General features: G+C 36.3%; 1 protein-coding gene across 3 annotated transcripts in view; it reads right to left on the bottom strand.

Moving 5' to 3' along the window:
* The window catches only part of yeats2 (YEATS domain containing 2), a 28,085-nt gene extending 13,230 nt beyond the window's left edge, over window positions 1–14,855 (bottom strand). For 2 of the 3 annotated variants that reach the window (XM_043217320.1, XM_043217338.1), the window contains exons 1-15: window positions 14,723–14,855; window positions 14,198–14,315; window positions 14,015–14,112; window positions 13,764–13,856; window positions 12,903–13,130; window positions 12,662–12,774; window positions 11,177–11,338; window positions 9,837–9,948; window positions 9,336–9,380; window positions 8,255–8,447; window positions 7,684–7,908; window positions 6,788–6,949; window positions 4,253–4,347; window positions 1,823–1,999; window positions 309–549 (exon numbers count right to left, since the gene is read on the bottom strand). In XM_043217320.1, coding sequence (XP_043073255.1) covers window positions 309–549; window positions 1,823–1,999; window positions 4,253–4,347; window positions 6,788–6,949; window positions 7,684–7,908; window positions 8,255–8,447; window positions 9,336–9,380; window positions 9,837–9,948; window positions 11,177–11,338; window positions 12,662–12,774; window positions 12,903–13,130; window positions 13,764–13,856; window positions 14,015–14,112; window positions 14,198–14,297 — 2,044 coding nt within the window. In that variant the 5' untranslated portion in view covers window positions 14,298–14,315; window positions 14,723–14,855. Of the gene's footprint in view, window positions 1–308; window positions 550–1,822; window positions 2,000–4,252; window positions 4,348–6,787; window positions 6,950–7,683; window positions 7,909–8,254; window positions 8,448–9,335; window positions 9,381–9,836; window positions 9,949–11,176; window positions 11,339–12,661; window positions 12,775–12,902; window positions 13,131–13,763; window positions 13,857–14,014; window positions 14,113–14,197; window positions 14,316–14,402; window positions 14,696–14,722 lie in introns of those variants that run through there. The other variant, XM_043217329.1, reaches the window with a different exon arrangement.
* Between the last annotated feature and the right edge of the window lie 414 nt (window positions 14,856–15,269).

Here is a 15,269-nt window from a genome sequence, read left to right as displayed (position 1 = left end):
ACACACTTCACCTATTAAAAATGAATACATGCACACTTTTATTTCAAGATTTAGATCTATTCATCTTCACAAACCAAAAGACAAGTTCACATTTATTGGTACAAAATCTCATTCCACATAGCTGAATATTAAACATTATGCTCTAATTGGTATAGATGGTCAATTGGTGCAGTAATTAATTTTCAGTAAGAACTGAAAACCTGATGCTGGCAACTTAAGTTATCTTGACTAATTTAAAGAAATAGAGATCACATTAATTATCTGGGCTTTATGACATGATGAGGGTCAAAAAAAGTGTGTAGACTGACCTCCACTCTTGCCACTTCCTCCAGACCCACTTGCTGACTTGGTAACAGCATGCACCTGCTGTCCTGTGATGCCACTTGCACCACTGCTTCCTCCACTGACGATTGCTTTAGCGACGCCCTGTGCAACCACTTGCTTTTGGCCCACCACCTTTGAAACAGAGGGGCTTGACTTAGCGACCAAGATCTGCCCGCTGCTCATGGAGACCTGTTTGACAGCAGAGCCCAGTGGAATCCCCAAAACCTACACAAACACACACGCAGTTACTCTGCAACTGAAAATAATTTTTCCTCAACTTATATTTTTATTATAAATCAAACAGATGTGTGCTATTAAAGGAATAGTTCACCTAAAAATTTTAAAATTAAAAAAATTCCAAACCTGTATGAATTTCTTTGTTCTGTCAAACACAAAGGAAGATATTGTGAAGAAAGTTTGTAAACAGGCTGTTTTGGGTCACCATTGACTTCCATAGTAGGGGAAAAAATACAATGAAAGTCAATTGGGTACCAAAACAGCCTGGTTACAAACTTTCTTCGAAATACCTTCCTTTCTGTTCGACAGAACAAAGAAATTCATACAAGTTTGGAATTACTTGAGGGTGAGTAAGTGATGGGAGATATTTCATTTCGGGGTGAATTATTGCTTTAATGATTTGTGGAAATCCTGACACACATTTTAATGAATGAGTAATAGAAAAAGCATTTTAAATTAGAAATTAAATATAAAGTTCAGTTTATATCTGAAATATAAACCTTGGCAAAATTCTTAATGTCTTTACTGCTACTTTTGATTGACTTGGTTCATTCTTGCTGAATGAAATATCACAGGCTATTTTTAAAAAGTTATCTACTGAGTCTAAATACAATTTTAGAAAGTCATTTGCATCTAAATAGTAATATGGATTAGTGGTTACACCTTAAGGAGGCAAAAACTTTGCAAAAAAAAACAAAAAGTATGATGAATTTATAAAGAGCCTTAACTTACAACCAAGAGATCCAAAAAGTAACATGAAAAATATTCAAGAAATATGCTGAAGATTCTAATATAGTGTTTAAAAGATAAAAGACTTCTGCGCAGAATTCCATACTGTAGATGGACAGTGTCTAAACAGGATGTACGAGTGACTTTGACTCTCAGGTGCTAAAAAAGGCTGCAGTAAAGAGACGACAGAGGTCCACAGAGACACAATGACCTGAGATATGTTTAGACCGCATGACCACAGTGTACTCCAGTTTAAAAACTCTCTCAGACAGCACAGCCTGCATTGAGGGATAAAACTATAGAAAATATGGACTAGCTAGACATTATGTTTGGACATTATATATGCATCTGAACAATGTTTGAGCTACAATGCCGAAATGTTTAGGTAAGTAGCTTACTAGGTACTGAAACAGGCAAAGGATAGAATAGGATTGGGATAACAGTTTAAAGAGTCAATCAACCAAGAAATATAAAATAGTCAATTTTAACATGATCATATTGGTAAACACAAAACAAGAGTAGTCATAAAAACCTTGCTGGGTGTGGCACCTCCAGTCCCAGCCCCACTCTGTTTTTGTGGTGACATGGCTATCATGTGACCTCCCTTCACTGTCACATACTGTTGCTGCTGGGATGCTGCGGTGGAGACAACATGTTGCTGTGGTGACGGCTGGGTGGGTACCTCTCCTGGTTCTTGCTTGATTATAACCTTAAGACAAACAGACAAAGAGAGAGAATTTTTATTACTCTGTGCTTGTCATATTACAGCGAGAATTGCACTGAAAAGCCATCAGGTTGATTCACGGTTCAATTTCAAACAAGATATTTTGCAGAGATATTGGAAGTGTGATCCAATCCGAAGTTAATTTAGTGAATCACACATTCCCTTGAGTAAGATAAACATGTGCTTCTCTGAGCGAGAGGCTGAACACTGAGATGAACTCAGTGAACTTGAGTTGAGATTGACCCCTCCTGCCAGAAAAACTCAGCAGAATGTAAGCCAATGAAAAGTGCACCATATACAAGGCACATAATCTCATATAAATAACAAGAAAACACTCATACTCAAGCACTATAACCGATTCAAAATTAAAGATTGTTGCTCTAGAAACTACTGTGCAAATACCAGTCAAAAGCTTTGAAGTTTGATTCATTCTTTATTATTAACATTCTAGACTACCAGTGAAGTCAAACTATCAAACTAATTATATAGTTCTTTAAAATGAAAAAAATAAAATATTTATCTTATTTAAATCCCTTTCTAGGTCTCCACCCTCTGTCTAGATCAGGGGTCGGCAACCTTTTTTATCAAAAGAGCCACTTTGTGTGAGCCATTCCCCTCCCCGGAGCCGCAAAAAATTACAGAGTTTATAAAGTTCTAAAAGACGGCTGCTGACGTTGATGTGAAATATATTTTAAGTGACAAACTATAAAAAAAAACTTTATTAGATGGTATCAACTAAAACCCCAGAGGAATTGTGCAACAAAATGAGCACATAATGACGATAATAAAAAAAAAAAAAAAACCTTCTATATTTTTTTTGTCACGCCATCGAGAGCCATTACAAGGAGGCTGAAGAGCCGCATGCGGCTCCAGAGCCGCAGGTTGCCTACCCCTGGTCTAGATGTTAGCTACACTGTTCATTCTTTTAAACAACATTGTATTAAGGTTTACACGTATCCTAGTCAAGTCATGATATTTTGAACTAGGAAAAATTTACACGTATATATATTTATATATAGAAATTAATATTTAAATATATATTTGGAAGAATTCAAAAAAATTGTTTAAGAAGGGAATTGATCAAAAGGTACAGTAAAGAAATTTATAAAGATTTTCAAATTTGTTTTTAAATAAATTATGTTCTTTTGACAATTCTATTTCTCTATTTTTCTATTTATCCTGGAAATACACAGTAACAGTATCACAAAAAAAAATTCAACCATTTTCAACATTCATAAACTGAAAATTCAGTTTTGCAATAACAGGAAATTAAACATTAAATATTATTAATGTATTTTTAGCAAATAAATGCATGCAAGAGAGACTTCTAAACCCAAACACAAGCTCCTATTTTTGACTATTTTGAACAAACATCTGTGGACCATTTTCACTGCATACCCACATATGCGTGCGTGTGCGTGTGTGTGTGTGTGCGTGCTCTGGGAATACTTCAGTCCTCTGCACAGCTTGCGCAAAAGCAGCAGCATGATGCCACAGATAGATGTCCCATTTTAAACCTTCACGCACACACATACAGCTGCTGCAGACCTCTTACTGCACCGCCTGGCAGTAACTATTAATAACTACCGGTGTTAATTTAGCCCGCAGTGTCCAGAAAACATTGAAACACCCTTAGAGAATAACCCAGATAGAGAGAGAGTGACAGAGAGAGATCATCACCTAATTTGAGTCAGTTTATCTTCAGTTCAACAGAGGGACAGACAACCTATTACTGCTTTGGTTGGTATGAATGATTATTACAAAAATTATCTTTTCCACTTTGTAAATAAATGTAAAGAGAAACGACAGAGAAATGAACACATATTTAGGGGTACCTTCCTCTTACAAGCTCCATTACATCTTTCTATGAACACAAATGGGTACTGATTCATCATGCTAATCTGCCTGAAGGGGAATTGATTGTGCCATATTGTTTTCAACAGCCTACATCTGTATTTTTCAATTACAGGTGATTTTACTCACAATACTCGCATAATTTCTACTGATATTCTGTTCTTACCCACCCACCTTCACTTCACTTGCCTTGTAGGAGCAAAAGAAAAATGCTCACCACAATGCATAGTAATAAATCAAAAAGACTGCTAAAAGGAGGCAAAACACATTTACTAGTAGGTAAATTCTTCTGCACAATTCCTGAACACATGGCTGGACATGAGCAGCTAGCAATGCTGAATAGCAGCACTGAATAAATCCATTTATGGAGAGAGTCAATCTCACCTTGACTCCAGAGGACAGGAAGCTGCTGGTGTGAACTTTAGGAGCAGGTGATCGAGCACCATGGGCTGTGCTGCTCTGCTTGGCCGTTGGACTGCCTGAGATGAAAACATGAAAATACCAGGTATAACAAATAAATATGACACCAGCGAGAGGTCAGTTGGAAGATCAAGTCATGACATCATGATTTAAAATAATATGGTTTGAGACAAAGTCAGTCACAAGATCAATAAAATGCATTTGGAAAATGGGTGAATTTCAAAGTCTATTCAAACATTTTTTAAGCAAAAATAATTTTTTATGGCCCCTTTTCAAAAATATTACAAAAAGAATGTTTTTTTTTTATGTACTTGTGTTTTATGTGTGTCAATATATCATGCTGTTATTACAGTGCAAATATGTACATTGCTTTGGCACAAAGAGACATCTTTGTGCACAATGGAATAGTGAGTTACTTTGCAGTTCATTGTTTAACTTAAATGTGTTAAGACTGCAGCTCTGCTCTTCTGTGCTCAATTTCTCCCGTATAAATGTGTGAACTGACAAAACCGAGTTTATTTACTCCAAATTTCATAATGCACCATCCCCCAGGATGGTTGGCATGCAGCTTCTTCTCCAGATTCACAGCCTGATTTTTCACAAGCTCTGTTCTCCAATAACACAAAGACAGAAATCTTACAGCTTAAGATGTGCATACAGTGATTTTCTGAAGCTGCTCTGACACCCAGAGACTCCGTTTAAATAAGAAAACGAATGAAAATGATTACCGTTTTCGAAACATACTGTTATTTCAAAGAAAGAACTTCTATAAAGGTGATTATTTTTAACCAAGTTCCTACAAACAACTGAATTTTTCAGCACAGTGAAATAACTTCACCCATCTTCATGTAATACAGATACATTTTCCCCGTAGGGAATTTTCATTTCTGGGTGATGACTTAATAATTCATAAAAGCATGTAGCAGAATATTTTATATGTTGGTTTTAGTTTTAATTCAAAGCATCTGTTTCTTAGATGTTCAGACTTCATTAATGCCTCATTTTCATGCTGTTGTATGAATTTTGCAGAGGCCTTAAGAACATAACAGAGCCATAAGAGATTGGCTGTGTATGAAAACCAAGTGAGTTACATAAAAAGACACCATTTTGGCAATCAAAGATGTTTGAATCAAATGTCTGAATAATGTCTCCTACTCTACCTAGATTTCATTAAGGACATCACTGGCTCGTTTTCATTTCGAGCATTCTACCTAAAAACAGGTCTTCTGACAGTTTCAGAAGGTAAAATTAAGATTTGATTTAGACATTAAAGAAAATATGTTTGCTCCCAACCACCAGAATATTACTTTACCTTCTGATCACACTGCAATGTTCTTCCTCAATACTTGCATCTTGTTTATCAGTGCAAATGGCTAAAGATTCTTGAAATGAAAATACACTTAAGTAAAACGACAGAAGACACTTGTTTACTGTGAAATACTCAATGAGAGATATTTGTTTTTGTATTAAGCATAAACTCTCATCACTAGAGCTTCTGTAAACATATTTTCATTTAAGGATGTTTAGATATTTGTACAGTACTGAAAAACAAATGTTTTGTCAGCAGTTTTAGTCATTACAGAAGGGTTGGAACACTCATCTTCAGTGTCCTACCTACACGTCAAGAATTCTCCATTCGACTCAAATGCACTCATGATGCCCCACAATGCCGTCTAGATAGACAACCATTAGGTTTTGAAAACCAGCAATTTTCTAAAGCCCAAGAAAAATGACAAAGATTCCAAGAATCATGTCACAGAAAGCAGTGTAGAGTTTTGAGAAGCATCTGTACATCTGTTTCTATTACCAGTATGTGGCCACTATGTTGCTTCAGCACTACAGCAGAGCTCCGACCACCCACACACACAAACACACACATCCTCCCTGAGAGCATGTAGGTGCGTTTTTGTGGAGGTCTGTACATGTGTGTGTTGCCAAGATATCCGGGATATCCAGGATGCAGTTATAGGTGATACAGCATTTGCGAGAAGCACATCAGTTGCGCAGCCATGGAGGTGGAACTTGTTCGTGCACCCGCACACACAGTAATGTTACATCAACCGCATACTCCACACACTCCTAAACTCTTAGTGATGTGGTCGCTATGGCAACCTGGTCTTATGATGGCCTGTAAACCCACAGCATGAGTCACAGGAAAGAGTGAAGCAAAAAGAGTGTGTGCGTTAGAGAGCAAAGGGAGGGAAAAAACTTGAGGGGAAACTTGTACTTTGTGAATTGTCTTCATCATTCACTCTTGACACTTTCTCACTGTGTCCTTCCCATGCTTGGTGCGACAAATCCTTGCTAAAACTATAAAGTTACTGCAAAGCAACAACATTTGTTGTTTATCAGAACTTCAAAGTTGAATAAGGAGTTTTAAAAGAAACCTAGAGCCCAATATCTGGCAAAACTCACATCAACATTGAGGACATGAGATTTACAATGCAGTGAAAGCATCACAATGTTACTCTGTGTGAAGGGATGATGGAGAGCATGTACCTGTAGCTGCAGATGTCGATGCAGCCATATTAATTACTTGCCCTGGTTTGTCCACAATAATGTAGGGGTTATTTATGACTGAGGGGCTGGACTTCATGTGTACTGGAGTGGATGATGATGCCCGGGGGAGAGGAGAGTGACTAGGGGTGGAGATAGGAGAACCTGGAACACAAACATTGTGTTTTTATGATTAGATTTATAGTCTGAATATCTAATCATGTTTAACAGCCATACATACAGCAAATACATCATGCTTCACAGAGCAGTTTTACATCTTTACAATGGTCTACTTTTCTTGTCTTATCTTTATACAACAAACATGATGAACTTGATGTTTAACTGGCTTGAGTGTGAACTTGAGACTGACTGGCTGGCTTAAACAATTTGTAAGTGTCAAAGAATTTAGCACAAACCAATGATAAAAAGTGTCATGTTTTGCTAGTTTTTTGTTTTTCAGATGTTTTGGAAGGTTGATATATTCATGCATTCAATGCTCATTCATTTTATCATAATGAATTAGTAAAGGAACAGCTGCTTCCCGATCTGTCTGAAAGTTAAGTTTGACTGCCACTAGGAGGCAAATCACAGCAATCGAATATAAAGGTTAGAGATAAGTTGGCAAAAGAGTGTGGTTGTTGGTCAGAATAAGATTTGGTCTGGCAAGGTAGGACTAGGACATATCAGACTGAGCTCCTCTTAGATCTGCTGTCACACACTGACAGCAAATCTATAATGCATTTCACAACTTTCTGACAGTCTTCTTTTCTCTAGAAAATCGAAACTTCCAGCAGAAAAAAAAGCTAGAGCAACATGAAAGAGACTGTATATAGAGGATTTTACTGCTTGCATTTCAACTCTGCTCTTCTCCACCTTCTTTGTGCACCTGTGAGACTCACCAGACACAATCTTGCAGCTCATTGTAATCGGCTGGAAAGATTTCCCAGGTGATTCGGCGGGACTGGGCACTTGCCCTTGTGGAATTATTTTACAGCTGGCCGTGATTGGCTGAAAGGCTGAGTTTCCGTGGGAACCAAGGGTGATTTTCTCAGATCTGTTTGACTGCGAAGTTCGTTCAAAACATGAAGAACGCACTGACTCACTCTTGACAGTCACACCTGGAACTGAAATAATAGGAACAACAGTCAATTTCGTAAACAATAGATCTAATAAATAACACATTTACACACACTTGAGTACTAGAAATATCTTTAGCAACCAGCTTAAGTTAACACAAAATTTGCATTTTAAGTGACTTGGGCATGGTAAGTATAATGAAGGTCTAGTTTTGGACTAATACAGATTTGCAAAACAGCTTTTGCTGCTTATGCAATAAAGTCCAAACATCCTACTAATCCTCTTAATCAAAATAATCCCATTTTAAAGACACAGTGTGATGCTACATAGTTCTTTTGTTTTACTATGAAGCATCCTTTGAGGTAGACAAGCATTGGTGTATTGTTTCTTTACCTCTATCCGAGTCATCATGAGTGTGCTGAGAGGGAGAGGAGGGCCGCCGAGAGCCTTGGGCAGCTGTGGAGGAGGAACCAGACCCGCCCCCAAATGGCAGATGAGAGGAAGATGATGATGATGATGAAGATGAGGGGGCAGAGGGGATGAAGTCATCCCCTAGTGAGTTTCTGTGGAGCTCAACATCCACCACCTTTAGGTAATAAGAAACAAGGATTTGTTTTTAAAGATGAATCAAGACACTTGTAATAAACCTCGTCATCACAAAATCATTTCAGAACTATAAAACCCTGTACTTTCACTGTGAGTTCTGCAGCTTAAAAGAAACCTCCAGCGTTTGCCATTTAATTTTTTTTTTTGTTTAAAAAAGAAAAAAAAACTACACACCTTGATGTAAACATTCTGGAAAATAAGTTACAAGGATAAAACATTTAATCTTTCACTCACAACTCCATTTTTGTGTTTGCTGTCACCTTGAAAACCATGACATTTTCATCATTATATTCACAGCTGGGACCTTGACTTCGGTTCTTTGCCCATTTATGTAAGTGACGTGTGCACTCTCTTTAAGTTAATAACTGACAAACACAATGTTCTAATTATTTTCTCAGAGGGTGTACAGTCCCTTTAGTCCAGAAAGTTTTGCCTTTAAACCTGTTTTGATGTGCTCAAAGGATTCTACATCAATAAGATGATCTTATGTAATTCTACATATCTCTACATAACCAAGAATTTGCAAGATGCATTTTTTTATTACTATTTTAGTCTTGTTGAAACTATTTAAGAAAACAAATATTTACATATGTCTTCCACAAGACAAAATAAATACATTTATAATAATTATCCTGTTAAAAAAAAAGTACATTCTAGTTCTTAAGATTTTGCTTTGCCTCCTCGAGCAGTAATATCTATTCACAGCCTTTTTGATAGCTGTGCTTCTGCAGAGTAGTATGTAATAAACTTAATTCTTAGTATCTCATCTTAAAAACAAAAAAACAAAAACGTAATTATGTACATTTATTAAAAAAGGGGCATACAACTGTAGTTTCATGCAAAGGTTCAGATAGTCTCAGTGTCTTACCGTTTCAGCTCCCAAAGTCTGTAAACCTGTGTATGTTCTGTCAAGCTGAGGGAGAACAAATAATAAAAAAATAAAATAAATAACAGAAACATTAAAGAGCAGTCTTTGCTGCAGATTATGTAAGAGGTTGATGGGTAGACAAGTACTTTTTCAAAACTATTCTTTTATCTCAATTCATCTCACTTTATTTTATCTTTGTTTTTTAACCTATAACAAAAGGAACTGCTGTGACAAGACATAAAGAAGAAAGGAAATATCAACAGACTGTATCCTTTATAAAAACGAACATTTCACCTTTAGACTTAGAACCCCACATAAAACAATTTGTGTAGACATATTCTATTATGCACAACCTGCACATATAACAGAAGGGGATGTCATCTACTGTCAGAATTTTTCACAAAAAAGTACAAAGAAAGATAAAGGAGGAGGAAAAAAAGATGAAAAGGGCAACAAAAGGGTTCAAAGGCTGTGTATGCAAGCGGCCAGTAAGTGTCTGACCTTTAAGTGGTGGATGATGTCGATACGTTTATTCCGTTGGTCTTTAAAGTGAATCTGCACACGGACAGGAAACTCTCCCCACCCTCGACGGGTCAGGTGGAATGGTGGCTCACTAAACACACACAGAGTTTAAAGAGAAACCTTTTCTCTCAGCAGGATGAACTTGACAAATGCACCACAGAGATGTTCATCCACTAGAGGGCACTGGCTGTTGTATGCTAATATTACTTCAAGCTAAAATAACAGCAAAATGAATCTTCACAAAAGAGGACCATTCATAGTCACAATTCTTTAGGAAAAAAAAGGACTTTATTTAGAAAGGATGCAAGGAAGTTTATCAAGAGTTAAATCTGCCCCATAAAGTGTGTAACAGCCCTTAGAGAATGAAAACACTCTGCAATGTTTTAAATCTGAAAGTGCACCGTATAAAGTTATTGTCTCTCAAAAATTGTCCCAAGCTATTTCATTTTGAAGTCAACATGAAACATTAGCATACTGACCACCAAGGTTATTATAGTTTTGAATTTTTTAATTGGTTTTATCGTCTTTACGATTTTCTATAAAATTCAGTTTAGTTTTTATAAGTTTCATTAATATTTTTGTTAAGTTTAGTTTTTATTTTTTTATTTCATTTTATATAGTTTAGTTTCAGTTTTAGTTTTAATCAACGTTTAGCAGAATTAACAGATCAGTAAATATAGAAATGAAGCAGGCCTTTTTACTAAAATCACAAGTTGTGACTATTTGTTGGAATATTAAATATTAAAATAAATGTAGTCTAATTTTGTTATGATGGTTAAATGTATTTTTCTTACTTAACAATACTTATGATATTGTGACTGCTGTCTTGAGCACTTTTTCGTGAACAACCATGCATAAATCACCAATGCACCACACAAAGCTGCTCGCATTTTTTCCGCCAAAGGGTGAGAATACGTGATTAAGAAAACGATTATTTATTTTTGATAATTATTATTTTATTTCAGTTTTTCAATAACTGTTGTTAGTTTTGTTTCATTCCCTTTTTATTATTTTTATTTCAGTTTATGAAATAGTTTATCATCAGTCGGTTTTGTCTTAGTTTTAGTTGTCGTTTACGAAAATAACCTTGTTGCCCACCCACTTGTTGGTCTTTTAGCACTGGTCTGAAAATGCAAATTCATTCTTTGCCACTAGGTACTGATTTTGGAGCTGTAAAAATATTCCAAAGTAGGGGTTTGGAAAAATGAATCATTGAGCAAATCATTTAGGAGTTGTTGAGCAAGTAAGGTAAAAAAAAAACATAAGACAATGCAAGTGTTTAAAAACAATCAATAAAAGAAGCAAGTAAACACACACACCTGACTTCCACAAGGTCATTGGGCTTGTAGCTGGGGTGCAGGAAGAACCAGACTTTCTTTACAAAATGATCGATACTAGGCTCTTTGCGAGAACCTCGAACATACACCATCCATTTATGAGTGGACTGATCGTTCTCCTCACGTTTATCAGGGGCAATATACCTGAAAGAGAGAAAAAAAACCAACAAACAACAATAAGCAATTTGTAGTTGCATTCAGTAGCAGCAAGGATAAAAGTTGTTTATTTGAACATGCTGTGAGTTTCTTTTCAGCATGCACAGAACATTTTCAGCTATCTTCCTCAGTAATGTGATTTGTGCACTTCATTTAGAGTTTCTTGGGAAACAAGCATCTACCACAAACATAAATGCAGAATGTAGAGCTGTTCAGAGACCCTTTATTTAGATAAACGGCTTAAAGGAGCTTTTTCAGCACATCGGCCCTGGAGTAAACAGTCTCATAGAGATATTTAGTAGCTCAGCAGGCAAAAAAAACCCAAACATTATATCATTGATCATATGCAGACACACAGATACACACTTGTGTCTCTCTCACATGCTCTGAGTGCATTTTATGAGGTAAAGTAGATGAGGACTGTGTGATAATGCAGAATAAATGATGTTAGATCGCTGCCTAGGGAAAACTAAAGCTTTGCGCAATGTGAAAGTTTATTGGGTTTTGAAGAAAAAAATATGGAGATTTTCAGGAGAAAGTGATGCATTTAAAAATTAATATAAGCTCAGATAAATAAATACTGTTTCTCATAAGAACCATCTGTCCAAATTACAAACTGCTAACATTCATTCAGCAGTTGTTCTGACAGAAGAGCAAAAAACATTTGTGCAATCAAAAATGAAAACTGTCATCATTTACTCACCTACGTCATTCTTCCTAATAATGTATCGATTACGCTCTTCAATGCAATTTTAAGTAGCTTCTTACTACAGCTGTGCTATACTCAAAATATTCTGCAGTCGTACAATAGTTTTTTTAAAAAACGAACAAACAGGAAACAGAAACAGTCTTTCACTGAAACCAAATAGTATTTCCCCTTGGTATGTTATGACAGATATTTCTACTTTTGTGCCCACTTCAAGAAAGTCATTAATAGAGCTTTAGAATGATATTAGGCTGACAAAATGATGGTATATTTAATTTTTTGGTGAGATATCCCTTTAAGAATGCAGAACTGAGTATAAGGCTTCCTACTCAAGGGCACACCAGCATTGTTCAGAGAAAGAGCACAGACATCAGTCAGGATCCCAAAGGTGCTAAATTAGAACGCTCTAGTGCAATAACAAAGATTTAGAATATCTCTGGTCGTTGGATTAAAGCTGATCTACACTACAAACAAATGGTAAAATATTTTTAAACTCTCACAGGGTGCACTGTGTGTGCAACAGCCGTTCTTCTAATACAGTAAAATTAAAATGAGCACCTTCTGATCTGTTAAAAAAAAAAAGGGCAAAGAGAGAAACTTCATACTTGGATACGTTGCCCACAACAATGGTTTTCTTCATGTAGAGGCGAGAAGCTTCATCTCCAGTAGTGTGGTAAGTGACATGCTGCTCTAAAGATGATGGCACACCAAAAGTGTCCTACATATGGGCATGCAATAAAAAAAAGTGTTACTGTCAGGTACTTTTGGTATACAGCAACAGTGCTGCAGCATTTTCAAGCTATTCAATCCTTTATCTCTTATGTTTTGAGTGTGTGGGACACAAACTTTTCCTGTGTTTCTGCCGGGGCGTCGTTCACGTGGAGCACCGTCCTCTCTCCCACTGTCCGTCTCCCTCTCCCCTGCCTCCCCGTGCTGGCTGAGGGACTCTGTCTCGGACTGGACCTGCGACGGTGTCTCTGAATTCTGGTTCAGTGGAGATGAGGAGCGGGAGGGGGAATCCAAAAAGCGTTTTATGGCAGGGTGGTTCAGCACAGATGGATCACTTTTAGAGGCCTGGAAGCAAGTGAAATCAGTTATCAGCTGTTTGTGCTTAGAGTTTATAAAGAAAAATCAAAAAAAGCAGAAACAGAACTTGGAAGTTTGTTCATGCAGAATGAGCAAAACCAAGAAGTACATAAAATAAATTGCTCACTTTTTCAACTACCTTGATTCCAAAAGTATTTTACCATTCATTTAAATTCCATAGAGATTAAAAAAGTATTTGTTTGAAAAATATATATATATATATATATATATATATATATATATATATATATATATATATATATATATATATATATATATATACATATACATATATATACACACATATACACACACACATATATATATATATATATATATATATATATATATATATATATATATATATATACACACACACACACACATTTATAACTATATCTACATCTAGAGACATGCACTCACACATATTACATTGTATATATACAGTTAGTAGTTTGATAAGTAGACTGAAATTCGCAATGCATCTTGGGAGTTACGAAATTAATTGATTTTAAAATCAACTGCCCTATGGAGAAAATTAATAGTATATTTACTTCTGGAACTCAGTTCTTTTTATTCTATAAGCAAAATTTATCAGTGCATCTGTTCTCTATAGATTACCTCAGGAACTTTTGGCTGGCCAGCATTGGCATAGTAGTTCGCGACAATGCATGCTCTGAGCTTGTCCATCATTCTCCTGGCCTCATTCAACCTCTGAGGGGAAAAAAAACAGACAATAGTTCAGAATTTAAAACTTATCGAATGTACTACAGCTACTTTGACTTTAAAAATGTTGACACTGTACAGTTTCTCAGCACTTGTTGCACTGCTGATTAAAGTACTTAAAAGTACTAGAATAAAACTAAAATTACCTGCCCGATAACCTCAATCTCATGCTCTTTATTCTTCATCTCAAGAGAAAACTGATCCTTAATGATCGCTTCAATCTTCTGCACTGCAGCTTCACGGGCTGATGAAAATAAAACAAGCAGATTAAAAAAAAATTAAAAAAAATTATGTGGTATTGTACATTACTAGTAGGAACCTAGTCTTACCGTTCTGCTCCACCACTTTGCTCCTCTTGTTCTCCTGCACTTGCGTGATGTCCTCATAGTCAGGATCTTTGTCCTCTATTTTCCTTTTCACCCCAGACATGATCACTCATTGGCTGGACTGCAGACACAGCACACAACATGGCACATAAACAACAAACTTAAACAGGCGAACAGAGGCTGAGTCTCAAAACTTACAGCTGCTTACCTGCTTGCTTGTATAATGTCTAAAAAAATGCGTCCTAGATAGGCAGCTTGTTAGATTTTGAGACACAGCCATAGCATATGAGCATACAAGCGTGGTTAAATTCCCTTGACGAACTGATATTAGTTGTTACAGAGGTTTGAAAACAACTAACAACATAAATTAGTCGCTGCTAATCTGACACACACTACGCTAAACAAAATAACAGCCTTTTCAAGCAGTTATTGCACAACTCACACCACTGACCCATTTCTAAACTGCGCGAAACGTGACGTAAACACGCACAAAAGTGGTTAGTGTGTTTATTTACACGGTAAACCTACGCTGAATTGGCTGGTGAGGTGTTTAACGGTGAGGCGTTTAGCCGTTAGCTTCGGTAGGTCTCGCGCACACGAAAGTCTCGCGCGGACACACGAACTCGTGCTGGGCGCGTTCCCGTTTAGGAAAGAGCGCAGCGAGCGCGCGGCCTACATTAGCGAGATCAGGGGTTTGAAACTGGGACCAATGACCCCCAGTGGGCCCGTCTAAATATTTAAACGGCAAAAGTATTAAATATTAAAAATAAGAAATACCACACTAATTTAATGAATATTAAATATACAATGAAATAGTTAATAGAAATATTTTTTTTCATAGTGTACACAAGAAAACAGATTATCTTTTACATTTTTAAATTAGCCTACAACATCTAAAAGACGCAGCAGCGGCCTTTTATCTGAGCAAAGAACTGAAATATTATACGAAATATTATTATTAGGCTAATATAATTAGGTTAAAATATTATACATTCAAATTAGCCATTTTATTTATGCAAATATCTGCTTCAGATTACAGCAGGCTATAACATTTGTTCAAATAACATGCCTACTT

The sequence above is a fragment of the Puntigrus tetrazona genome, chromosome 2 (assembly GCF_018831695.1).
Source record: "Puntigrus tetrazona isolate hp1 chromosome 2, ASM1883169v1, whole genome shotgun sequence".
In the NCBI taxonomy this organism is placed as follows: domain Eukaryota; kingdom Metazoa; phylum Chordata; class Actinopteri; order Cypriniformes; family Cyprinidae; genus Puntigrus; species Puntigrus tetrazona.
This window is presented reverse-complemented; position numbering and strand designations above follow the sequence as displayed.